The sequence below is a fragment of the Zootoca vivipara genome, chromosome 2 (genome assembly GCF_963506605.1).
Source record: "Zootoca vivipara chromosome 2, rZooViv1.1, whole genome shotgun sequence".
NCBI lineage: Eukaryota > Metazoa > Chordata > Lepidosauria > Squamata > Lacertidae > Zootoca > Zootoca vivipara.
In genome coordinates, this window is record NC_083277.1 from 87550420 (window position 1) to 87577937 (window position 27518).

Sequence of the window (27518 nt, forward strand, 5' to 3'; positions counted from 1 at the left end):
TTCAGCGTTAGATGCTGGAACATCTCCAGGAATGAGAAAAAGAAGGAAAGAAAGTTTAAATAGGTACAGGCACTTTAAATATAATAACGAAAACAGATGTATAAGAACTTGAGCAGATGTGCATAACTAAGCAATTTTGCTCAAATCTAAGAATCTATTGACCCTCAAATGCGTACTTGGATCTTGTGTGTCTGTTGTTCCCCATTTGTTTCAACAGAGGTAGAAGATCTCACATGCAAATGAATGCACTATTGAAATGAAGTTGAAGACAGGAAACCATATGCACACGTGCAGGGCTTCTGGATCAGATCAATAGATCAGCACACACATTTCCAGTTCAGTACTGTAGTTAAGAAGTTAATTCAGTTATTGCTTGCATCTGTGTGAAGCGGATTCCTCCCCCCCCCCCCCGGTCCCCCAAATCACCTGCAAGTTAATCAAAGAAACCATGCTGAGTACGTTTGATCACTTCTATAGTCCCTTCGAGTAAAGTGTCTAGGTGGGTCAGTGAGTCAGTTCCTCAATCTTTTCATTCAAAATTGTAGGATTATCGTTCTCTCTTTAGCAGATATGTGAACAGTTGGAAATCTGCTATCATAGAGCAAGTGGAAATATTACAATTTCACTGCCATAGGTCCTGCTAGGAATTTACAAAGTATAAAAAGCAATGAAGTCCCTCGTATAAAATAATCAGTTTTATCTGTGCCAACACAAGCTTGCATACAGCAAGCTAAGGTGTTGCATCTTTCCCAATAGTTAACACCACCAAATAAAATAATGGAGGGGACTATAGCAAAAACAACTGGATTGTTGCAATGTGTAATCCTACTTTCTACTTTATTCAAGACTAGTGTATTTCAGCCCGTTTAATAACGGGCGCTAGAACATCCTGGGGTTCGGAGAAGTGCTTGTGCAGCGCTTCTCCGAACCCTGGGACCTGTCCTTGCTGTCGGCGGCAGGGGGACAGGAACGGAGGAGGAGAAAGCGCTGCGTTCTCCTCCTCCGTTCCTCTCCCCCAGCCGCCAACAGGAAGGACGCGCGCACTCTCCCCCCCCTGCCTCCTCCAACCGCCGCTCCTCACGGCCAGGGAGGGTTGTGAGGAGGCTTTCGCCGGCCTCCACCCTCGCTTCCCTGACGTGCCCTGCAGTGAGGCGGTGTCCGGCGGGAGCGGCGGTTGGAGGAGGCGGAGGGGGGGGAGAGTGCGCGCGCGCAGTCTCTGCTGTCCAATCCCTGTATCCCTGGGGCACATGCGCAGTGACCCAGGGACACACGGGACAGCTTGGACGCAGGGACAACTTGGACATTATTATATAGGATGAGCTATTCATTCATTATTGCATTTATATCCCACTTACGTCTCCAAGGAGCTCAAGTAGCAAACATTGTTTTGCCCCTCTGCATTTAATCGCCACAACCACCCTGTGAGGTGGGTTAGGTTGAGAGGCAGTGACTTGCCCAAGTTCATCTAGTGTGCTTCGTTACCGGGTGGGAATCATAGCTGCCAAGTTATCCCTTTTTTAAAGGGATTTTCCCTTATGCTGAATAGGCTTCCTCACGAGAAAAGGGAAAACTTGGCAGCTATGGTGGGAATTTGAACTCTGGTTTCCAGGTCCTGCTTTGCATTCAAACCACTACAGCATACTGGTTCTCAGTAGTAGGAAAACAAACAGGAAGTATAATGAACAAGTTATAGCTTGTATTTATGTAGTTTATCTATAAGAGCCAAGCAAATCAGACACAGAAATGTTCCTAAGCAGTTAAAACACCGAAGTTGCTTCAGCTAGAGATGGAATACTGTATTGCGGAAGGGGTTGAAAAAGGACAAAAAAAATATGCCTAGAGAACTTCAGCAAGGGAAACCCCCCAAAATCTAACTGGCTGTGATAGCATCCCACAGCTTCTAAAACGTATATCAGTTTATAGCTGTGTGTATTGTATTGATTTCAACTATTAGCATAATTGAATAAGAGCAATCTGATGATTACATTTTTGGTTAGTGATTATAAAGTGGGGTTGGAGTAGTTCATTTCTTCTAAACTAATGCTGCAAAAAGATGCACTAATTCTGTTGTATGCCTAATTTATTCATGCCAGTGCAATTCATGTTACGTACTTCTGTACCAAATATGCTGTCTAGGTGTGTGCTCAGTTGACCATTTTCTTCCTGACATGTCTTTGAAAAAAACATTATGCTCTAGTTAGGAACTTGACAAATGTATGAAAAAAAAGTCTTATGACTCTTGTCACTAGGTTTCAACAACTGATAAGCTGTATGGTTTACTTTCAAGTTTTTTGTTTTACCTGGAGGTAGATTAATTGTATATTGCTTGTTATCATTTTTGGATAAACTCTAGTGTTAGGGTGGCTTCAAGTTCCTAGAACAGGGAAAGGGAACTGGTTGCTCAGTCTTGAACCAAGGGCTTCTAAATGTTCCTAATTGCAGCTCTTAATCCAGGCATCCCCAAACTTCGGCCCTGCAGATGTTTTGGACTACAATTCCCATCATCCCTGACCACTGGTCCTCTTAGCTAGGGATCATGGGAGTTGTAGGCCAAAACATCTGGAGGGCCGCAGTTTGGGGATGCCTGTCTTAATCCTTGTGATCCCCTGACTATGCACCTTAATTGCTTTCCCCATAGGCAAAGCATTCCACCCCCTCCCTCAAATGACAGTGGCAGCAGAGGTTTTAGGAGAGTTCTTCCCTTTATGCACTTCCAATTTTTGCCCATGTGCAAGCTAGGACAGAGGCAAATAGGAGTGAACGGCTGCAATGTATTAACGGGAGACTTGTTAGAAACTTCATAGGTGCTATGGGGGGCACAGGGCAGAAGGGGGTTTTGTTTAGTTTGGTTTAAAAAAATTATGCAGCTTATCGTGGGTAGTCTCTGTCCAAGGTATCTTACAACAATAAAAGTTATAAAATAACAACAACCACAAAACTATCAACTGACCCCAGAGAATAGCCAATAAAAAAGCTTTTGCAGCAAATTAAAACACTTCCCACAGCAGTAGCAAACCACAATCCAGGACATAAAGCATCAATCACCAATTAGCCCATTGGAAAAGTTACATCTTTAGGGAAAGGCTTGAAGCGTGGGAGCCTGTCGAAGATCCACTCGCATGGCGTTCAAAAGTCGTAAGGTTACCAAGCTTGCTGATCTGTGAGATGGGGACACATAGAAGGCCTCTCTTGTGGATCTGAATGTGTGGGCAGGCTGATATGGGTGCAAGAGGTCTATCGAATATCCTGGGCCTAATTTTTTTAAGGCTTTTTAAAGCTTGAAACCAGACCCATTCCACAAGGTGGTACACTTAAATGGTTGAATTCTGGACTATACCTCTTCACTATAGCTTTGCTCACTAATCTTTTAGTTTAACAAACTGAAAAACAAGTCTGAAGTAGTACAGTCAAGAATTTGACCCTCTTGGCCTGCCAACATATACTCGAAACTTGTAGAATCAGCAGATCATGTCTGTTTCTTGAGGCTCATAATAAGATGATGGCTCTGAAGGGGTCTAGAGGAGCCCTTATGTTCAGCCAATACCGCTGGCTCTTCAGCCTTGCTCAGTTCAAAATATGGCTTCTTGAATGAGTTGTATGATGATCAGTCTATATGCTGGCGTTGATATAACTTAAAGGGGGCCCCTGACCATCAGGTCCAGTCGTGTCCGACTCTGGGGTTGCGCCGCTCATCTCGCTCTATAGGCCGAGGGAGCCGGCGTTTGTCCCCAGACAGCTTCCAGGTCATGTGGCCAGCACGACAAAGCTGCTTCTGGCGAACCAGAGCAGCGCACGGAAACGCCGTTTACCTTACCGCCAGAGCGGTCCCTGTTTATATACTTGCACTTTGATGTGCTTTCGAACTGCTAGGTGGGAAGGAGCTGGGACCGAGCAACGGAAGCTCACTTCATTGCAGGGATTCGAACCGCCGACCTTCTGATCAGCAAGCCCTAGACTGTGGTTTAACCCACAGCACCACCTGGGTCCCTGTTGATATAACTTACAAATACCTAAACAGGCAGATACCGGTGCGAGTGGGTTCAAATGGATACAATATAGCAGACACCCCCAGACTTTGGCCCTCCATATGTTTTGGGCTACAATTCCCATAACCCCTGACCACTGGCCAAAACATCTGGAGGGCCGCAGTTTGGGGATGCCTGCAATATAGTATAGTCAGTGGTTTCAGTGATATTTTGGTTCAAATCCTAATGAAGCCTTTCTTTTAGCCTTAGTTCCCCAAGTATAAAATCAGAAGCATAACCATCTCCCTCACATAACTCTTGCTAGAGTTGCTAGGAAAAATTTTTAAAAGTGCTTTATACATCAATAGTTATACATAAAAGCAAGACATAGTAATAGTATATTTTTGAACACTTAGGCTCTGCCGTGGGTAGGAAACTCTGAAATGTGGTTTGGTTTATTGTATAAAATGGTAACAGTTTCACTTTTTGTCTACTGTAAAAAGTCTGGATTTTCCCTTCTAGTTCTAATTTATGTTAATTTTCTTTTGGGGCTAAATTTACTACTGTGGTAGCCATGCAGAAACTATTGAAATAAAGTGGTACAGTATCTGGAATCCCTCCAGTAGTTGCAGCCAATTGTGTATTTTATAGTTTTGTCCTTGGGCTAGTAAAGTGACCAGTTAATCTGGCAACCACCTCTAGTTATTGTTTGAGAACAGTGCTGGGCCCTCTTTCACATATAGTTACAGTGTGCCATTTATTACAGGATGATGTGATGATGCCCCAGAGAATTAGACTGCAGTGGGAAGCTGCTATGCAGCATCCAGAAAGTGTGAGTATTTCTCTCTGTCATTTTCTGTTAACAGTGAGGCATGCAGCTTCTTTTAACAGGAAGGCTTGGAAAATGTTATAGCGGTTCTGATTGCAATTGGTACTTCTTAATCTAGCAAATTTTGAGGAAATGTTTCTGGAAGTTTTTACTCAAGTACCTTACTTGTTTGTTTATATTCCCTGAAAATTCTATATGTGATGACCTGATTTAAAAGCCTTATCTATAGCAAAAAAGCGCGATAAATTAAACAAGTAAATGACCACTGTAGTTAGTGAAAACAGAATTTATGACTCATCTATCGATTAACCTTGTGAAAATGCAAACAGATAATAACCATAGTAACAATTGGGTTGCATCCAACAGTGTCACTCAGCTGTGGCAGTAAGGCTTCCATAAGACAAAAGTGGTAGGTTGCAAATTTCAGCCATTCTCTCCTCTGCATTCCCCTTAACCTGCATCAGATATAATAATAATAATAATAATAATAATAATAATAATAATAATAATTTATTATTTATACCCCGCCCATCTGGCTGGGCTTCCCCAGCCACTCTGGGCGGCTTCCAACTGAATATTAAAAACAGTACAGCATCAGACATTATAAACTTCCTTAAACAGGGCTGCCTTCAGTTGTCTTCTAAAAGTAAAATAATTGCTTATTGTCTTGACATCTGCTGGGAGGGCGTTCCACAGGGCGGGTGCCACTACCGAGCAGGCCCTCTGTCTGGTTCCCTGCAACCTCACTTCTCGCAATGAGGGAACCGCCAGAAGGCCCTCGGTGCTGGAACTCAGTGTCCGGGCTGAATGATGGGGGTGGAGACGCTCCTTCAGGTATACAGGACAGCAACACTTTCAGGACATGTGGGTATCCCTTGCTGATTCCAGTATCCTTTCGGCCAGGACCGATGGTTGAGTGACCTAGAATATATCACTCATAAAAAACTGCTTTGTGAATTAACACTGTTATGTCCCTAATTATAATTGTCTATAATTTTCTGTATCTCACTTTTTATACCCCCATGCATATATGTACCTGCAGTGTAGAATAACTCCTTAATTCATCTGATGCTTTCCGCAAAGGCGAGTTGGACTCTTCAGAAGTTCTGTAACTTTCCTTCATTGTTGACACAAAGTTGCTTTTTGGAGGAGTCTTCACTCTTGAAGGGATGGTGTACAGCAGTCATAGGCAAACTCCGCCCTCCAGATGTTTTGGGACAACTTCCATCATCCCTGACCACTGGTTCTGTTAGCTAGTGATGATGGGAGTTGTAGTCCTAAAACATCTGGAGGGCCGAGTTTGCCTATGCCTGGTGTGCAGTCAGAGCGCTTCTAGAGCTGGATTAGGAAAAGATAAAAAAGAAGCATTTTTATTGCTGAGGGGGAAGGCAGTAATGGCTAAGTAGACCCACCAACTAATGTTGAGTAAGTTTTATGGTATTAAAGGTCCATATTTGGTAGACTGAAATTGCCCCACCTAAGCATCCACGATAAAGGGATAGCACTGTAAAATGGAGTGTTCTTTGCTTCTGTTTTTTTAAGGACCCACCTCTTGCCTATGTATTACAAACTGATTTTAATATGTAAATGGCTGTTACGCCCCCTGGGACAGGTGGTGAAGGGGCGTGTCAGAAATTGAAATTGAATGTGGAATAAAATATTACCTATAAGCCAGGAGGTTGCACAAGGGTTAGATATTGTTGGTCTGCAACTTAACTACCCTGCTGCACTGGTTCTACTACAGATATCAAATTGCTGCTTTGCATAGGCATATGAAAAGAAGTCCTTCTGAAGAACTTATTTTGCTATTGCATGGCTCGTGTGAGGGAAAGCAACGTTGTATTTAATTTTTGTTTTCAGTTTCATGGTTTTAAAATAACCACTAAGTGAAATTGTTTGGCACTTGTTTCATTCTTGGTGTGATGCTGTAAAAAAAAAAAGCATAAGGGAAAGATTCTTTTGTGAAGCCATAAGGGGATGGGGCCAGATGTATAATAACCATTTTCTTTGAACTAGAATGAAAACAACAAAAACAGAATGGCTTGAGTCTAATTTTTAGGCATTAATCCACACCACAAGATTACCATACATAATTTGGCAAGCAGCCTGGTTAGAGAGGCCCACAGATGACGAAGCTTTAAAAATAGTCTAATGGGTGCATTTGTTTCTTGCTAGTAAAATATAGATCTTATAGTTGATATGTATGAGCTCATATTCTGCCCAGTCTGATTTCACTTGTTTGGACATGTTGCATAATAGTGAGATGTTACTGGGGATGGAAATTGAACAAATGCATGGTTTTTTCATGACCCTGCAGGTGTCTTTGACTGAGGCTGCTGCTAAATCAGCGGTATGTGTGCATGGTTTGGGCAGGCAATTCATTGCTGAACTGTGCCTTTGCTTTCTTTTACTGGGTGTGCCATGTTTTTCTTTATCTTCTTTCGTTTGTTGCTCTGTTTTCACTGTTCTCTTCTTCAGCATTCATTCTATTAATATAAAGCTGGGGTAGGTAAGTATAGTTGAATGAGCAGTGACAATAAACTTCCTCTTAGGCCCATTTAGGAGGGCTGAACTACTGGGAGGGTTACAGTTCTCTTACCACAGTTTTCTGTTGCAAGTCTGAGGAGTCATAAGATGTTACGTCATTCAGAGGTAGCATTACACAGTGGAACAAGGCGCAACAGATTTGTGCAATAGATCCTTCTGCTCCATCAGCAATGTATACGAGAATGATCCTTGCATTTTTGCTGTTTGCTTTATTGGATGGGAGGTTTAATAACATACAAACTCAGCAAAGTCTGTATTTCTGAGTTTGGCCAGATTGAGGATGTCTCTCATTACCGGTGAAGTTTCCCCTTATGTGAGCACACATTCCTTACTTGTATCTTCCAGTATGTGTCAAACAGACCCACCCTGGACATGATATGTACTGTACCTTGATTGCAGGCAAAGACTTGCTGATCATCAAAATAGCAAAGAAAATACAAGCTAGATTCCAAAAAAACTTTGGGATGGGGGTGGGGGATTCAGATTGTGATGGGCTTCTGGTTTATTGTATTTTTAGCATCTTTATAATTTATTGCCGAAGAATAATGTGTGATTTACACGGGGAAGAGTATTATTTTTCTGTTTTCTTTTGTGTGTGTATGTTAAATATGTCAAAAGTTTTGTTGTTTTTAGATCATAGAGCTGTATAGTTGAAAGGGACCCTGAGAGTCATCTAGTCCTACCCCCTGCAATGTAGGAATCTCAAATAAAACATCCATGACAGATGGCCATCCAACCTCTGCTTAAAAACTGCCAAGGAAGGAGAGTCCACTGTCAAACAACCCTTAATGTCAGAAAGTTCTTCCTGATGTTTAGTTGGAATTTCCCTTCTTGTAACTTGAAGCCGTCAGTTCCTACCCTCTGGAGTGGTAGAAAACAAGTTTGCTCTAACTTCCATGTGACAGCCCTTATCTTGGTAGCCTGTGGCTTTGAACAATAGAGTTTCATTCATGAAAAGCAGACTATTGAGGGAAAGAGAGCTGGTTTGAAGTGCTTTCTATTTGCTGATTGAGTGTATGGTGTACACTCTGCTTTTGAAGTTTGTCCCTGCCATCCATTCTGTATACTTTGTGCCGGGCTAACCTGATAGGGGGAGTGAAGGATAAAAGTAAACACAGATGACTTAGTTGCCCGATATGCAGATATTGACAAACATTCTTAGCTCAATCAAATTTGGTTTTGCTACTACTGTGCCAGAATGGTTTGGTTAGTGTTGCAAATTTGTTTAACGTTAAATAATCTCATTCATTAGCCTTGTGTTCAGAAAGCTCTCTGTCAGTTTGGGATTTTTGCTGCTCGACTCGCTAGTTCGCAAGTGCCTCAGTTGTACATATGTGCCTAAATTTTTTTGACCTTGTTTTCTACTGATTGCGCTATTCTGCATAATGAATTTGTAGTAGTAAGTCTTGTTTTCATATATTATTCATTAAGGAAATTATTGAAAAATAAGTTTATCTAGTTTTAAGCTGATTGTATCTATTGTTTATGTGGAAATGCAGTTTTTCCACTTGCACAATATGGATCTTGGAAATGATTTTTTAAAAAGTTTTCTGTATGACAAAACGTCATAGAGCTGAAGTACTGAAAAGTTGGTTTTTACTACGTTCATCTGTTATTCTATTGTTCCACTGTACAGTTGTCTGATGACTTCCTAATTTTGGGGTGCAGTTTCAAAAAAGCAATGTGCAAGACCACTTCCTCCCCTTAATTTCTTTTAAAGCTGTACCTGTGATCCTCCATCTTCCAACACCCATCAGCCTCAGATAGCATGGCTATTGGTTAGGAAATATGAGAGTTGTAGTCCAAAGCATTTGGAAGATACCAGGGTGGGGAAGGCTGTACTAAATTATAGTTTACTATTATAAGAATGACCCTAAACAAACATTGGGCTGTGTTCTAGCAGGGCCACAAGACGGAGTTCAGACGCTTTTGCTTCCATTTTTTTAAATCAATTGTAGCTTGATGTGTCATTTGAACTCAACAAACTGTGATTTATCTTAACCATGGTTTGTTTGAAACTACGGTTTAAGCTTTGTATGTAGCATTAACTGTGGTTCAACTGGAAGTTTAAAACCTGATCTCCTTGAAGGAGATGGGAGAGGAGAATATGAAAGCTTGAGGTTTGCGTAAAACTATGGTTTTAGTTGGAATGTGGCCATTGTCACTGCTAGTTTTACATGGTTACAAATTCAACAGTCTCTTCTTATTACAGGTAGGTAGCCGTGTTGGTCTAGGTCGAAGTAAAATAAAAAAATTCCTTCAGTAGCACCTTAAAGACCAACTAAGTCTCTTCTTATGTACGTTTTGGTGAATCTATGCTACAGTGTAAGGAAAAAGACTGTTCTACATCCTTGACTTTTTTCTTTGTCTCCTTTTCACAAGAGAGTTTGGTTTGAATAACCTTCTAGACCAGGGGTGTCAAACTCAAATTCATCGGGGGCCGCATCAGCAGTTTGGTCACCCTCAAAGGGCCGGTTGTATCTGTAGGACTATGTGTCCACTCTTTATTATCATAAATTATTGTCACTGCATTCAATTATTACTTTTTTTTGTAATAATGTAAGTAATAACTAGCTCTGAAAGCAGAAACATAGTCAGAATAATGGCAAGTAGATATTCAAATGTACAATTATTGTACAATTTATTGAAAAATGATTTTTGGTAACTGCACTGGGTGGTGGAGGCTCGCTAGGGTTTCATGCAGGAGCTTTGCAGAGCTACTGGTACCTGGAGATGCTGGGGTCCTTCTGCATGCAGGACAGATGTTCTGCCAGTAAGCCACCACCCTTCACCAAAGGGACTGGCTGAGGTTGACTCACTGGAGCTGCTCTCCTGGTTCCAGGGTTTAAGGGCCAGAAGTATAAAGCAGCATCCTATGTTTCTGAGGAGAGGAAGAGGGAGAGGGAGGGGAGAGGAGGGAGGAAGGAAGGAAGGAAGGAAGGAAGAAAAGGGGGTGGGAGGGAGAGAGGAAGGAAGGAAAGAGGGGAGAGAAAGAAGAGTAGGAAATAAGGAAGGGAATAAAGAAGGAAAGAAAAAGAAAGAGGGAGAAAAGACGGAAAGGGAAAAAGAAGGAAGGAAGTAGAGAGGGAAAGAAAGAATAAGAATGAGGGAGAGGAAGAAAGATGGGAAGGAAGGAAGGAAGGAAGGAAGGAAGGAAGGAAGGAAGGAAGGAAGGAAGGAGTGGGAGGGAGAGGGGAAGGAAGGAAAGAGGGGAGAGAAAGAAGAGTAGGAAAGAAGGAAGGGAATAAAGAAGGAAAGAAAAAGAAAGAGGGAGAGAAGACGGAAAGGGAGAAAGAAGGAAGGAAGTAGAGAGGGAAAGAAAGAATAAGAATGAGGGAGAGGAAGAAAGATGGGAAGGACGGAAGGGAGGAAGGAAGGAAGGAAGGAAGGAAGGAAGGAAGGAAGGAAGGAAGGAAGAAAAAAGAGGGAGCAGGAGGGAGAGAGGAAGGAAAGAGGGGAGAGAAAGAAGAGTAGGAAAGAAGGAAGGGAATAAAGAAGGAAAGAAAAAGAAAGACGGAGAGAAGACAGAGATAAAGAAGGAAGGAAGGAGAGGGAAAGAAAGAATAAGAACGAGAGAGAGGAAGAAAGAAAGGGAAGGGGGGGTCGCCGCCTTGATTCAGCGCCAGAAAAGAGCGCGAAGGGACCCAGGGGCAAAAAGCATTTCCCGTGCAGCGTGAGGCAGCAGGTGTCCGTTTTAGCAGATGTGCGTAAAGCCTCAGAGTTGCACGTTCATGAGGCTGAGCCGCTGCTGAGCTCACGTTCATGAGGCTGAGCCGCGGCAGGAGGAGGAGGAGGTGAGGCAAGAGGAGGAGGAGGCGGCTTGTCGGGTCGGTGCCCGGCAGCACCGTACGGAGAGTGCCGAGCCTCTGGGACGCAGCAGTGCTCTGTAGCACTTTGAATCCTCATCCTCCTCCACGCGGTGCTGCTGGATGCTTTGTCTGTGATTCAGCAGCAGCAGCCGTTTCCAGGCGCCGAGCCATGGCAGGAGGAGGAGGATTCAAAGTGCTACAGAGCACTGCTGCGTCGCAGAGGCTCGGGACTCTTTGTGCGGCGCTGCTGGGCGCTGACCCGGCAAGATGCCTCCTCCTTCTCCTGCTGTGGCTCGGGGCGCTCCACGCAGCGCTGCTCTGGCCGCCTTTCTACCTCCCCCAGGGCCCAGCTGTTTGTCGGTGCTTTGTCGGCGCGGCGCTTCAGCAGCAAGGTCCCGCTGCTGGGTCCCGCTGGCTGGGGTGCTCGGCGGGCCACATGACGAGGGCTGGCGGGCCGGATTTGGCCCCCGGGCCTTGAGTTTGACACCCGTGTTCTAGACCTTTTTCCTTTTGTAATTACAAGTCTGCACCACCATTTGGGGCATGTTGCCACCCCATCAGACAACAATAAGAGGAGGTTTTCCTTATGCAAACACATGCCATTTAGAAATAAAACATCTATTGTGACAAGGCTTTCTGAGTAAGGCAAGGTCTAAAGTAGTATTTTTCCTTGGAGTTGATATGCACCGGATACACTTTTGTCTCTGTCAGAATGTATTTAAGCAGACCTGGGCATGTTCTGACAGGCAAAAAATAAAGGCCCAATAAAGAATATGAATATTATGAAGAACTGAAAAAGTTGCTTGATAATTGATAGTAATCCCATTTCTTGTTAATGCAGTATGAACAGAGTATTACAGCAAGATTTGGATTGCAGAGGAAAACACATTGATGTATCTTTTTTTTAAAAAAAAAGGAAAGAAGAAAATGATTGAAGACCTCTTTGTTAGAACTGTTTCAATTTTTTTTATTTAGTCAATATAATGCATACAAATTGAACATGGATGCAGCAGTGTTTCCTTCTGAGATGGAAGTAAGTTTGCTAAGATCAGGGATGCGGGTGGCACTGTGGTCTAAACCACAGAGCCTAGGGCTTGCCGATCAGAAGGTCGGCGGTTCGAATCCCTGCAATGGGGTGAGGTCCCGTTGCTCGGTCCCTGCTCCTGCCAACATAGCAGTTCGAAAGCACGTCAAAAGTGCAAGTAGATAAATAGGGAACGCTCCAGCGGGAAGGTAAACGGCGTTTCCGTGCGCTGCTCTGGTTCACCAGACGCGGCTTAGTCATGCTGGCCACATGACTCGGAAGCTGTAGAGTGGTTCCCTCGGCTAATAAAGCGAGATGAGCGCCATAACCCCAGAATTGTCTGCGACTGGACCTAATGGCCAGGGGTCCTTTTACCTTTACCTATGCTAAGATCAGTTTGTTATAGCCTTGTGGCTCCACAGGTAGCTGCTTCACTCCTCCATGTATACAGAACATGTGACTGAAAATTGTAACATAGGAATATTCACATATCTGAAGGAGCTGCTCATGCATATAAATACCTGTATACTTGAATGAGCCTATAGCTCAGCCTGGGCACTGAGGTCCTCCTCTGAGGGTCTCCTGACGGTTCCCTCAGTCTGAGAAGTGAAGTTATAGGGAACCAGGCAGAATGCCTTCTCGGCAGTGGTGCCCTCCCTGTGGAATGCCCCCCATCAGATGTCAAGGAGATAAAGAACTACACAACTTTTAGAAGACACCTGAAGGCAGCCCTGTATCAGGAAGTTTTTGTTGTTGTTGTTTAGTCGTTTAGTCGTGTCCGACTCTTCGTGACCCCATGGACCATAGCACGCCAGGCACTCCTGTCTTGCACTGCCTCCCGCAGTTTGGTCAAACTCATGTTCGTAGCTTCGAGAACACTGTCCAACCATCTCGTCCTCTGTCGTCCCCTTCTCCTAGTGCCCTCCATCTTTCCCAACATCAGGGTCTTTTCCAGGCAGGGAGTCTTCTCTTCTCATGAGGTGGCCAAAGTATTGGAGCCTCAGCTTCAGGATCTGTCCTTCCAGTGAGCACTCAGGGCTGATTTCCTTCAGAATGGATAGGTTTGATCTTCTTGCAGTCCATGGGACTCTCAAGAGTCTCCTCCAGCACCATAATTCAAAAGCATCAATTCTTCAGCGATCAGCCTTCTTTATGGTCCAGCTCTCACTTCCATACATCACTACTGGGAAAACCATAGCTTTAACTATACGGACCTTTGTCGGCAAGGTGATGTCTCTGCTTTTTAAAGGAAGTTTTTAATGTTTGATGTTTTACTATGTTTTTATAATACTGGGGAAACCCAGCCAGATGGGCGGGGTATAAGTAATAATAAAAATGTAATGAAAATAGAATTTTATTTTTTATTAAATCAGAATCTCTTATTAACTTTCTGATGGCACCATCTGCATGTTTGACTAGGTGGTAGATGGGAGATCTGCCTTTCCTGCTGAACAGTTGCTAACTTGATACATTACACATAGGCTGTGTTATCTCGGCCAACTTAAAAACAAGCCTTGTGGCCCCACATGTAGCAACTTCAGCCCTCCCATTACATGAGGATTAAGTCTGAAGTATTCAGTTTGTTTGTGCATCACTCCCAGAAGTATAGCATTATGAAGTAGATAGCTATGGTTAATAGTTTTGGAACAAGCAGGGTATGCAGAGTCATACCCTGAAGATGTTAACCATGGTTTCTCAATTTGAATAGCCTGTGTGTGTAGTAGTGAAGTAGCTGCATGTGAGTGCACAAGGCCCATTCATATCTCAGCTTATTGCTCTCTACAGTCTTTAAACCCGATTTTCACAACAGATGTGAAAGGCGATCCATCATGCAATATCACCAAATTTGACTGATATGAAAGGTTGACTGATATGAAAATCAGTAGAGAATTATTGGATTCTAGTTTGGATCTTTGATTTAATACATTGCTGCCATTTTTATGACTGTGTCGACCACAGCAAACTATGGCAAGTTCTTAAAGAAATGGGAGTGCCTGATCACCTCATCTGTCTCCTGAGAAATCTCTATGTGGGACAAGAAGCTACAGTTAGAACTGGATATGGAACAACTGATTGGTTCAAAATTGGGAAAGGAGTACGACAAGGTTGTATATTGTCTCCCTGCTTATTTAACTTATATGCAGAATTCATCATGCGAAAGGCTGGACTAGATGAATCCCAAGCCGGAATTAAGATTGCCGGAAGAAATATCAACAACCTCAGATATGCAGATGACACAACCTTGATGGCAGAAAGCGAGGAGGAATTAAAGAACCTTTTAATGAGGGTGAAAGAGGAGAGCGCAAAATATGGTCTGAAGCTCAACATCAAAAAAACCAAGATCATGGCCACTGGTCCCATCACCTCCTGGCAAATAGAAGGGGAAGAAATGGAGGCAGTGAGAGGTTTTACTTTCTTGGGCTCCTTGATCACTGCAGATGGTGACAGCAGTCACGAAATTAAAAGACGCCTGCTTCTTGGGAGAAAAGCAATGACAAACCTAGACAGCATCTTAAAAAGCAGAGACATCACCTTGCCGACAAAGGTCCGTATAGTTAAAGCTATGGTTTTCCCATTAGTTATGTATGGAAGTGAGAGCTGGACCATAAAGAAGGCTGATCGCCGAAGAATTGATGCTTTTGAATTATGGTGCTGGAGGAGACTCTTGAGAGTCCCATGGACTGCTAGAAGATCAAACCTATCCATTCTTAAGGAAATCAGCCCTGAGTGCTCCCTGGAAGGACAGATCGTGAAGCTGAGGCTCCAATACTTTGGCCACCTCATGAGAAGAGAAGAATCCTTGGAAAAGACCCTGATGTTGGGAAAGATTGAGGGCACTAGGAGAAGGGGACGACAGAGGACAAGATGGTTGGACAGTGTTCTCGAAGCTACGAACATGAGTTTGACCAAACTGCGGGAGGCAGTGCAAGACAGGAGTGCCTGGCGTGCTATGATCCATGGGGTCACGAAGAGTCGGACACGACTAAACGACTAAACAACAACAGCCATTTTTATGCTTTCCAAAAACTTGGATATCAGGGAATCCACCTTTCTGTAGCTACAACTGTGCCATCTGCACACAAGAGCAAAGGATCAGCTGACTTGCAGGAATCCCAAGGTCTGCAAGAGTGCAGAGATTTTTAGGGGGGAAATCTAAGAGTAGAAACCAAAAAAATGACCCAATGGTGATTGAGCATACCTGGTAGTCATAAAATGTGGCTGGCTGTTGGAGGGAGAGACAAATTAGAAAGGGTGTGAAATGCAATGCAGTAATCTAGTACAGTGGTACCTTGGGTTACAAACACTTTGGGTTACAAACACTTTGGGTTACAGACTTCACTAACCTGGAAGTAGTGTCTTGGGTTAAGAACTTTGCCCCAGGATGAGAACAGAAATCGCGCGCTGGCGGCATGGCGGCAGTAGGAGGCCCCATTAGCTGAAGTGGTACCTCAGGTTAAGAACAGTTTCAGATTAAGAATGGACCTCCGGAACGAATTAAGTTTGTAACCAGAGGTACCACTGTAAAAGGAATGACTGGCTGCCTGGGACCCTGAATTAAAGCAGGCAACACTGCAACATTGTTTTGCAAATCATACATGCTGCATGTATATTTCACAAATACCAAGATTTGATGTGCATTGCATTTTATTTTAAATAATGACTGGAAAAGTCTGCTAGTTGCAATTTAAATCTTCAGAATAATGTTCTGTAGCTTTAGTTCAGAAAAAATAATCTCTTAAAATCTGTTTAATTTCAAGCATTCGTGAAGTTTGAAGGGATAGAACTGCCAACTGCAATGATTTCAGTATAACAAAACAGATGTTCTGGGAGTGATGTACAAACAAACTGTATATAAAATAGAATGTTTACCGTTTTAAAACTCTTGACAATAGAACACCTGGAATTGATGTCTGTACGAGGATTCTGAGATCCTGAACCTGCAATCTGGTCTTGGTGTGAAAAAAATGCCATGATACTGTGACCCTCTCTTTGGAATTATTTTAGTGCCTGCCTTGGCACCTAAGCCCCTGGAAAGATCATTTAATGGACACACTCTTGGCTGAAAGAGTAGTACTGGAAAAAATGTAAGAATGACTGGAGCAGTACTGGAAAAAAAAAAGTAAGAATCCCAAGTAGTGTGAAGGAAATGGGCACTCAAAAATCTCTGTATTGGAAAAAGGGTAGTTTATTGATGCTGGAAGTGCAATGCTTATGGCAGCTTTCATTAATTGGGCGTTTCCACATAAATCCATTGAACCATGCTTGAATTTAGCAGTGTGTTTGTTTTTCATTAAGCTGGGCCTGTAGATTTTTAAAATTTTTTTTGGTGTTTCTGAAAAACCACAATGGATTTTCAAAGCTAGTTGTAGTTCAAGACTGTTCTAAATTTTAATGAAACGTCACAAAATGAAAACCATCCCTTCTGATACAACTTTGTAATTAAATTTATATCCAGTATGGCCTCCACATGCCAATAACCACATCTAACAATCTAACAATGGTTCTGTTTCTACAGCGCTATAGTCCTAGATTCATAGTATACAGCTGAATAGATTCTGTATTATATTCTCATGCATAAAACTGGGGCTGGAGTTACTGAATGTTAAAAATATCATTTTCTCTTCCTCATGTATCAGGCAACTAGCCATGGGCATTGCATGAGATGTGATATATTTTATGGAACCCATATGTATGTTTACTGTTGGCAAGTTTCTGCTAAAGCAGTACAAAAAAACCAAAATCCTAGCCCCAGCTTTTTAGCCAAATAATTTCCCCTTTGTAGCGGTTATTTATGGGTTGGGTTTCTTGTTTCATCAGCTTCTAGGACTTTTCACCACTAAGAACTGCACTGGAATCGTGCCAGGGGCCTGAGGATTCCATTTAATCTGCATAAGTGAAAGTTTCATAAGCCTTTGAATTGACCTGATTCCGAGTTAGCTGTTTGCTTGTTTTTGCCTCCATATAATGACACCTCCATTTGATCCGAAGTTTCTCCTGTAGTTGTGAGACAAAAAAGGTAATCAGAAAATGATTGTGGACAAAGTAAGCATTCAACTTGCAGTAGCATTGATCTGCCCCATTTATTACCATGAAGTTTGAATATATCAGGAAGGGCTTTTTATTCCACAGATGTTGGCTCAAGCAAGTTTTGTCCTATGTTAAGCCATAGCCATAGGAAAAAGGTGACTAGGGAGAGGGCAGGCTGAGGATTTCAGAGAGAGAATGTATAGTCTTAAATATTGAGAGGGGATATTACTATGTTTGCAATAACTACTGTTTTCTATAATTAATTATTTATTTATTGCAGTTGCCATGCATCCTGTAGCCCAGGCACCCCCAAACTGCGACCCTCCAGATGTTTTGGCCTACAACTCCCATGATCCCTAGCTAACAGGACCAGTGGTCAGGGATGATGGGAATTGTAGTCCAAAACATCTGGAGGGCCGAAGTGGGGGTGCCTGCTGTAGCCTCTGCACCATAGAATTGAGATTGTTGAGCAGAATTGGGAGTTCTGAGCAGATAGCAACTGACTGTTGATAAATTTCAGTAAACCATAGTTAGTTTATTGTGCATTTGGAGCTCAGCCATGGTTTGGGTTCTGAGCTATGATTAGTGCAAATTAAGTTCATGGTTAATGGAATGCATTTGTAAATTCAAGCAGGATGTATGTGAACATGTTCATATGTATCCTCCCAAGCAGCAGTAATTTACCTATGCAAATTTTTTGGCAATAAAGAGTTCATCTTGGTAACTGGGTGGATCATAGTGAACAGAAGTAGTTTACTCCCTATTGTTTTGGCACTGCAGAAGCTGAGTACTGTACTGTACTTTGGGGGTTTCAGTGTTTCAGAAGGTAGATGTGAAAGCACACATAGATGTACTTTAGCTTTGTAACATTATTATTTTTTTGCCGTGCCTTTTTGCAAAAGTCTATGACCTCACCCTTCACACACTGAGTGTTGGGTTTGTTTGTTTTTTAATAAAGATATTTGATTAAAAATTACAGGTGCAATATACAGATTATAAATTTATTTAAGTTTATTCTACATAAAATGGAGGTAGGATGTCCTCTTATTAAAGCCACATGTGATTATATTTTAAACCATTTATGAACATAGCTGCCAAGTTATCCCTTTTTTACAGGGATTTTCCCTTATGCTGAATAGGCTTCCTCACGAGAAAAGGGAAAACTTGGCAGCTATGTTTATGAAAGCAAGGCTTCTCATCCATTAAAAACCTTCGAAGTAATATCCTCCGTGGTAGCAGCAGTGTTAAGTTTGCCATGTTCTCCACATAGACCTGAGGCGTAGGAAATCGTTTCAAAGCCAGGTCTCTCCTGGAGTCTTGGAGCTGTTCAGATACATGGCTTTGGCTCAGCCCCATCTCTACAGCAGTCATTAACTATAATCATGAACACATGAAAACATGACTTTTCTTCAAAGGAAAATGAGAGAGGGCAGCTTGTTGGTGAAATTTTAGAACTTCCTTCTAATTTTCCTTTTGTTTTTACCTGCGGCAGCACTTCTGAAACTCATTTAATTTGCATTCCATCATAATCTAATACAGCTTGTTCCATTCCAACTTACTGTGGAATGCCTTTAACATATTACTTTATGCTGCTCCTTTGAAAATTTGTTGTTTCAGGTTCCTCTCGACTTCCTTTGAATGGCAACATTTTGTGTTCTACACGTGCAATGTGTTAAGTTATAAAGGGGGAAATGTTCCTTAGTATCAATAGAATTCAGTAACTGAACTTGTGGGTTTATATACCAAGGTTTGCTGCAAGCAGTATTTATGTATATGGAAGTATTCCTTGAGTGGTATTTAATACAGATTTTGGTAGCTTATTTGAATGCAGAGATGAAATATGTTTATTACAGGCTTGTGACTGTCTCTTTGCCTCAAGCCAGTATAAATCGCCTTCAAGTAGAGCAAATGAGTTTGTCTCAGTTTCTTATTTTTCTAGTTTTAATTCAGTTCTCCACATTTTGAAAATATAGTCTACATGAAAATTCACAATGCATTTGTGTGTCTGAGAAATTGATCAATTGCCTACTCTGGATGGGGTTGGCAGGGGCGCAGGTGGCGCTGTGGTCTATTCCACTGAGCCTCTTGGGCTTGCTGAGCAGAAGGTTGGCAGTTTGAATCTGCATGATGGGGTGAGCTCCGATTGCTTTGTCCCAGCAACTGCCAACCTAGCAGTTCGAAAGCACACCAGTGCAAGTAGATAAGTAGGTACCACTGTGGCAGGAAAGTAAACGGCGCTTCCGTGCGCTCTGACACTCGTCACAGTGTCCTGTTGTGCCAGAAGCGTTTTAGTCATGCTGGCCACATGACCCAGAAAGCTGTCTGGACAAACGCTGGCTCCCTCGGCCTGAAAAGCGAGATGAGCACTGCACCCCATAGTTCACAGTTTGGGGGTGCTTCTGGATCCAGCACTGTCACTTGAAGCTCAACTAGTCTCATGGGCTAGAAGTACCTTCTACCAACTATGACTGGTTCAACAGGTATTGCCATTCCTGGACCAGGAAGGCCTTGGGGTGGAGGACACCAAGAGATGTTTGAAGAGCAGTAGCTGAAGCAGCCCCGGCAGCAGCAATCTCTTGATTAGGACCTGGGCTGTGGTCTTTTTCCACCATCCCCTTCCTCCAGCCCCCATACGTCACCACTGCCTTTAAAAAAGAATCCTATGTATGTGTGCATATATTCACTTATTGTCTGCTGCCTTGGGGACTGTTGCCAGGTTCAAAGGCAGGTTAAAAAAAATACGAAGATACAGAAATGACCACTCATTTGCTAACAACAGCCAGAAGTGGAAAGGTGCCATCCCTCCATAGAGAGTCAAATCTGGGATATGGCATATATAGTGGTACCTTGGCTTACAAACTTAATCCGTTCCGGAAGTCCGTTCTTAAACCAAAACCATTCTTAAACCGAGGCATGCTTTCCCTAATGAGTCCTCCCACCGCCGGTGCCCTTCCACCGTTCGGATTCTGTTCTTAGACTGAGGTAAAAGTTCTCAAACCAAGACACTATTTCCGGTTTTGCAGCGTTTGTAAACCAAATCGTTCTTAAACCGGACTGTTCTTCAACGGACGTACCACTGTATGATCAAGTTGACAAATCTGGTTAAAGTAAAAGAGGGTAGGCAACAAGAGAAGGTTTTTAGTGAGAGAAGGAGTTTATTTCTTACTGAATAAGAAAACGCAAGAGTCAGTGAATCCATATTCTCTGTTGGGGGAAAATTAAAACTCTGTGGAAGGAATTCATCATAGCGCTATGGCAATTGTTCCATCAGTGCAATAGTTTCTGCTGCCAGATAGAGCCATTCCCCCTCTCCTTCCGCTGTGTGCTATTCTGGGGTTTCAAGTCAATTGTTGGGTGGCTTGGGGAAGAAAAACCCATTGCACAAGTGGAAACCCTTTAATGGACTTCTGCTGGCAGAACTCATTAGTTGAATCTGGCCCTCAAGAAGTACAAACTCAAGAAGTGTCAAGGGAACTAAGAAAAAATAACTCTTTCTTTTTGAATAGCAATAGTAAAAGCAATTAGGTGATTCCTGGTAAATATTTATTGAAATGTGCATCTATAATAGCATTTTAGAGATACTATGATACAAAAACATAATGTTTTGCAGGTTGTTTCTATTTAGGTATATTGTATTTAACCTTTTCTGTTGTTTTCATAATCAAACACACACACACACACACACACACACACACACCCTTACCCCTATTCTGGAGCCTTGTGCTCCGGTGAATTTGCCATGCAATAGTGAGCAATAGTGCTGGAGGAGACTCTTGAGAGTCTCATGGACTGCAAGAAGATCAAACCTATCCATTCTGAAGGAAATCAGCCCTGAGTGCTCACTGGAAGGACAGATCCTGAAGCTGAAGCTCCAATACTTTGGCCACCTCATGAGAAGAAAAGACCCTGATGCTGGGAAAGATTGAGGGCACTAGGAGAAGGGGACGACAGAGGACGAGATGGTTGGACAGTGTTCTCAAAGCTACGGACATGAGTCTGACCAAACTGCAGGAGGCAGTGGAAGACAGGAGTGCCTGGCGTGCTCTGGTCCATGGGGTCACGAAGAGTTGGACACGACTAAACGACTAAACAACAAGAAGTGAGAAATAGATTCTTTGTGGACACAGTTCACTGCGTTATGAGGATCTTTGGACTAACCCAGAAAAGTGTTGCTTTATGTTCTTGGCAATCCAGCACTTATTAATACCATTAGGGTATTGTATAGTTTGGGCACTGGCTGTTGGCAAGTTTGTATACTTCCATTGTGCAATAATAACTGCAAAGGAACACTTCTTAAAACAAAGTGGGAGTGACAAATAAGCCCTTTGTTCTGTTTTCAAACTTGGGGCATTTTTTTTTAAAAAAAGTATAGTGATTGTAGCAATGCTAGACATAAAGATGTTGGAAGATGTTTAAACTGTTGGTAAGAAACTTGCTATTAACCTTAAAGTAACCAAAGATTGTGCAAGACCTTGAAAGTCAGTCCTTTGTTTGAAGCTTCTGTCTCCCTACTACTGATCTAGTGCAGGCACCCCCAAACTGTGGCTCTCCAGATGTTTTGGCCTACAACTCCCATGATCCCTAGCTAACAGGACCAGTGGTCGGGGAAGATCTAGTGTCTATGTTCTGATACAGCTCTATATCTATGAAAGCGCATTCCATCTAGCACATATGGTCCACTGCTATTGTCTTGTCATCTGTACAATGCACGCTCCTGCTTTGAAGGGGAAAAGTTGTTTTTCTCCTGTTGGCTCTGTGTGACCATTCAAAATGGGTATACTTTAAGTGGCATTGCAGGTTCTGGGAAAATATGAAAGGACCTTATATTTTTGATCTTTGAGCTTTGTTGTATGTGCATGGCTTGGGCACCAAGGGCCACGATTTCAAAGGAGTTCAGCACTCCACAGTTCAGGGTCAGAATTTCAAAAGTTCTTGGATCCCCTTAGAGCATCAAAGAGAGTGGGCAGGCTTTCGAATGAGTTCAGTATTTACGGAACACATCTAACAATCTGCTCTTTATTTAGGTTTTTAATTAATTTAGCCTTTCATTCTTGGCGAAAAGTGAATTCCGTCTTTAGGTGCTGATTTGAAATTGTGTTGGATCTCTGGGTTTACAAGTGGAGGCTTTGTCATTTCATAGCATCGTTCTGTGGTTTAAACCACAAAGTCTAGGGCTTGCTGATCAGAAGGTCGGCGGTTCAAATCCCTGCAACAGGGTGAGCTCCCATTGCTCGGTCCCTGCTCCTGCCACCTAGCAGTTTCAAATCACATCAAAGTGCAAGTAGATAAATAGGGACCGCTCCGACGGGAAGGTAAACGGCGTTTCCATGCACTGCTCTGGTTCGCCAGAAGCAGCTTTGTCATGCTGGCCACATGACCTGGAAGCTGTCTGCGGACAAATGCCGGCTCCCTCGGCCTATAGAGCGAGATGAGCGCCGCAACCCCAGAGTCGGACACGACTAGACCTGATGGTCAGGGGCCCCTTTACCTTTACCTTTTAGCATCGTTCTTAAGGCAAATTGATAATCACACGTGACCTGCCCTGTGGCAGACTTGTTGCTGCAGAGGGCAAGGCATAGAACCAGTGGGTAAAAATGGCAGGGAAGGTTGTTTATATTTTTAAGATGGATTTTTAAGTTGCATAAAATCCAGAACAGTAAAACAATATTAAAGAGGTACAACAGGTAGACAGTATCCTTAAAAGTAAATATATTTAAAATTCACCTAGTGAAAAATGCAACAAGATTAGGCACAAGGTAAGCCTTCCTAGGGACGCAGGTGGCACTGTGGGTTAAACCACAGAGCCTAGGTGTAAGGGGGAGGGCTTATAGGGAGCAGCCCCCCCTCATCAGGTCGAGTTCCTCTCAGAGCAGCAAGTCCAGTAGCGGATCAGATTACAGGAATCAGGAAGTAGAGAGGGAGAGGAGAGGCTCTGACAGCATGAGAGAGCCTCAACACCGAGTAGAGAAGGAAGCAGCTGGGGAGGAAATGACGGGAGAGCAGTCAGAAGGATGGCCCTTCCCCCCGATGCCTGAATTGAGGCGCATGGCACCCCGTAGGGCGAGAGGGAGGCACTTTGATGTTCCCAAGCTGTTATGTTGGGCGCAAAACAGAAAGAAGCCATTGCGAGGTTCTGACTCGGACTAAGCAGACATGTTTTCCAGACTCTTTGCACTGTAAATAAGATGCACAATAAAAACACCTTAAAGACAAGCAGGTGTGGAGCATCGTTACTCAAGAGTAGCCGCAAGAACCTCTGACACTAGGGCTTGCCGATCAGAAGGTCAGCGGTTCGAATCCCTGCGACGGGGTGAGCTCCCGTTGCTCGGTCCCAATAGGGAAGGTAAATGGTGTTTCCGTGTGCTGCTCTGGTTTGCCAGAAGCGGCTTTGCCATGATGGCCACATGACCCGGAAGCTGTATGCCGGCTCCCTCGGCCAATAACGCGATATGAGCGCCGCAACCCCAGAGTTGGTCATGACTGGACCTAATGGTCAGGGGTCCCTTTACCTTTACCTAAGCCTTCTTAGGGAACACATTCCAAAAACAGGTTGCCACCACTGAGAAGGCCCTCTCCCAACTCACCATCCATCTTGCTTTAAATGACAGGGTCATCTAGAGATGACCTCATTGTAACATGTTGCTATAATCCTGTGTGGGGAATCTGTGGATGCTCCAAGGGCTGGTAAACAATATCACCTCCAGGTAGTGTGGCCAGTGCTCCATGACATCTGGAGGGACAGAGGTTTCCTAACTCAGGACTATATTATCCTCCAGGTATTTGGGTCCCAACTAGTAAATGGCTTTAAAAGTAAGCACCAACATTTTGAATTGTGCTTGGAAGTGGGCTGGAAGCCAGGACCTCAGCAAGAGATTTTCCTCATTGCTGAGTCCCAGGTAACGGTCTAGTACAGGCTTCCTGAACCTCGGCCCTCCAGAAGCTTTGAGACTACAATTCTCATCATCCTTGACCACTGGTCCTGCTAGCTAGGGATAATGGGAGTTGTAGGCCAAAAACATCTGGAGGGCCGCGTTTGAGGAAGCCTGGCCTAGTAGCTGTAGTTTGATTCAATTTCCTGATTAGTCTTCAAAAGCAGGCCAGTGTGGAGCACCTGAGTCTAATGTACTCAGGCATCAATCACTATGGCCAGGTTGTTCCAATCTAGTAGGGATTGCTTTTGGTTAGCTGCAAAAAAAAACACTGTCAGTGCCACAGAAGCTACTTTGGTCTCCAGAACAAACATTGGACTTGTGAGTATTCCCTGACTGCTAACCTGATTCGTTAGGGGAGTGCATATATTCATAGCAAGTAAAACAACATGTATAGAAGTCATTCTTTGAGACATGATCTCTCTAGGTTTGAAATTGTTTGGACTGAGTTGAAGAGAGGGGAGGGCAGGGAGACTGGAGAATTAAATGTGGATGAGAAAATATATTTTAATTTGTATTTATTAAATTTGTATGCCAGCCTTCATCTGAAGATCCCAGGGCAATTTACAACATAAAAAAATATATGAGAACACAAAATACATAATAGAACAAAAAAGCAACCAGTAGCCTCTGCCCCCACAAACACATGATTTAAGTAGTTTGTAAACCTTGCTAATTGGTAAGTATGTAGTAAAATTAATACAATCTAAATTTTCAAAAGGGACGTGGTCCCCCCTGTGCCTCTGTCATTGATTTATCTATGTGGGATATCCTGTCCTTTCAGCTGCAGAATATTTTAGGTGCAACAGGCATACACTGGAAATAGGATTTTGCTTTTAATCTTCAGTTTATAAGCTTTCTGGTAACATAGAGACAGGATATATTAAAAGGCTGCTCTTATCTTCAGGGCTCTTGCTTAATTGCCACTTCATATATTTTCCTAAACTCCCTCACAGTGTTTGTTTCATGCTTCTAACAGGAAATCAAATATTGATTTTCTGCATACTTACACAGAGTGAATTTATGCAGCAGATTTGCTTTGAGAGTAATATTTCATTAAGCCAGAAACTCTCATGATTTAGCAGTATTTAAAACACTCGCTTTAGATTTTTGTTGACTTTATATTTGAAAGTAAAGGAAGAACAACAATCAAAATCACTTTGGATTGGCTTTTGTTTGTTTTTCTGCAGCAGTGTATGAAAGAACAATTTGAAAGAGCCATTTCAGCCACATTTTAAAGAAGAGACCAGAGGACAGAGATAGATCTTCATATTTTGCTCCTTATTTTTCACAAGAGCCAATGGCAGTTAGAAATGAAAGACTGGGCATCAAAAACACACCAACCTTTCTGTTATAGGTTATGATGCACATTACTTGAAATAATGGTCTGAAGAGAACCTTGTTACTGTTTACCGGTATACACATGATGATGGTGATGCCAGTTTCCTCAGGAACTTGATGTGCATGCATGACAATAATGATTCACTTGTTCTGTTTTCATGTTTTTGTTTACCTTGCACAATATCTTTGCTCCCCTCAGCTTCGCTTTCTGCTAGCCCCATACTTTTTCCTTGTGTATATTTTCCTTCTATGCATTCTCATTTAGTTAAGCTGCCTGGTCATTGGTACCCGTGGCACACAGTCAAGTGCTAGTCATGTGCAGAAAGCTGAGTAGGAGGGACATCCTAGTCAGGGGCTTGGCCAAGTTGTAGTACAGTGGTACCTCAGGTTAATAACTTAATTCGTTCTGGAGGTCCGTTCTTAACCTGAAACTGTTCATAACCTGAGGTACCACTTTAGCTAATGGGGCCTCCTACCGCCACCGTGCGATTTCTGTTCTCATCCTGAAGCAAAGTTCTTAACCCAAGGTACTATTTCTGGGTTAGCAGCATCTGTAACCTGAAGAATCTGTAACCTGAAGCATGTGTAACCCGAGGTACCACTGTACTGCCAATATAGTGGTCAACATAGGCCCTGGGGCCCTGGGTGTGCGAGCCCTCCCCACCCACCCCCATCCGGTGCTTTGTGGTTTTTAGCATCTTTGCTCAAAGTTTGGGAAAACTATGCTACTTCTCTCATGAAGCACTTTTGTGGGTTTTGAGCATGCTGTCACGTTCAGGTTGTAAGGAATCTCTCCCCATCCCAATTGCTTGGATGCTTTTCATATTAATGGAATCCTTTGTGCTCAAGCCTGTTTTTAGCACCCACCATGGTTGGGCAAATGCCAGTGTCCACTGGGGTTCATGCTAGTTGCGCACGTCCTATGTTATATATTATTACATTTTGGGTGCCTACCTTCTCTTTTCCTCCACCCCTGATGTAGTGGGGCCCAAAGGCAGTATGGGATAATGAAAATGGCACTTGTATCGTGAACACTGCCTGGAATGTAAATAAAGTGGGTGGGGGAGACTTTGTACCTGATACCCTGTTTCTCATATTTTAAGACATACCCATAAAATAAGCCATAGCAGGATTTTTAAGCATTCAAGGAATATAAGCCCGAAAATAAGACATAGTGATAGGTGCAGCAGCAATGCCGGCCGCAGCAGGAGAAGGAAGAAAAAAAAGACATCCCTTGAAAATAAGCCATAGTGTGTTTTTTTGAGGAAAAAATAAATATAAGACATGTCTTATAATATGAGAAACACGGTAGTGTGCAGAAGGCCCCTTGTCTAGGATCCCCTCAAACTCCCATTAAGCCTTTCAGTTTTGCCCACTGCCATGATGCCTTGTATTTAAAAGAAAATAATAATAGCAATTAATAAAAACAGTTAAAACAGAACAGCAAGAGATTATATCTTCTTCTTTTTTCATCCATTCATTCTTTTAAGTAGAGGGGTTTTTAGAAAAGAAATGGAGACATTACCTGAGATGGCATTTTTGGACATGTTTGCCTCAGGTTACAGGCTACATTTGCGAAACACAGAGTTGCTATAGATTGTTTCAATGCTTTCTTAAAGCAAGAGTTGCTCATATCAAATGGAGCAGAGGCCTCACTGAAGAAGAACAAGAGCATGTACCGTATATTAAATCATGAAGATTGGATGTTTCTGGGCCGGAATCAAGTATGTTGTTGCACTAGCACGGGCATCCCCAAACTTCGGCCCTCCAGATGTTTTGGACTACAATTCCCATCTTCCCTGACCACTGGTGCTGTTAGCTAGGGATCATGGGAGTTGTAGGCCAAAACATCTGGAGGGCCGCAGTTTGGGGATCCCTGCACTAGCAGAAGCCAGTGCAACGAGTCCTGCCAGCACAACAGGACTTAATATCTCCCTGCCCCCCCAATGCCCATCCCAAATCCACTCAGGTGAGTTGGGACTTAAGTTTAAATTACTGACATGAGTGCAGTAGTAAACTTTCCTTTATTGACAGTGGATGTGCTTG

General features: G+C 43.0%; 1 protein-coding gene across 3 annotated transcripts in view; it reads left to right on the forward strand.

Moving 5' to 3' along the window:
- The window catches only part of B3GNTL1 (UDP-GlcNAc:betaGal beta-1,3-N-acetylglucosaminyltransferase like 1), a 165406-nt gene that overhangs the window by 13338 nt on the left and 124550 nt on the right, over window positions 1-27518 (forward strand). For 2 of the 3 annotated variants that reach the window (XM_035104653.2, XM_035104657.2), the window contains one exon: window positions 4732-4797. The exons of the other annotated variant lie outside the window; for it this stretch is intronic. In XM_035104653.2, coding sequence (XP_034960544.1) covers window positions 4732-4797 — 66 coding nt within the window. The remainder of the gene's footprint in view (window positions 1-4731; window positions 4798-27518) is intronic. 3 annotated transcript variants of the gene reach the window in all.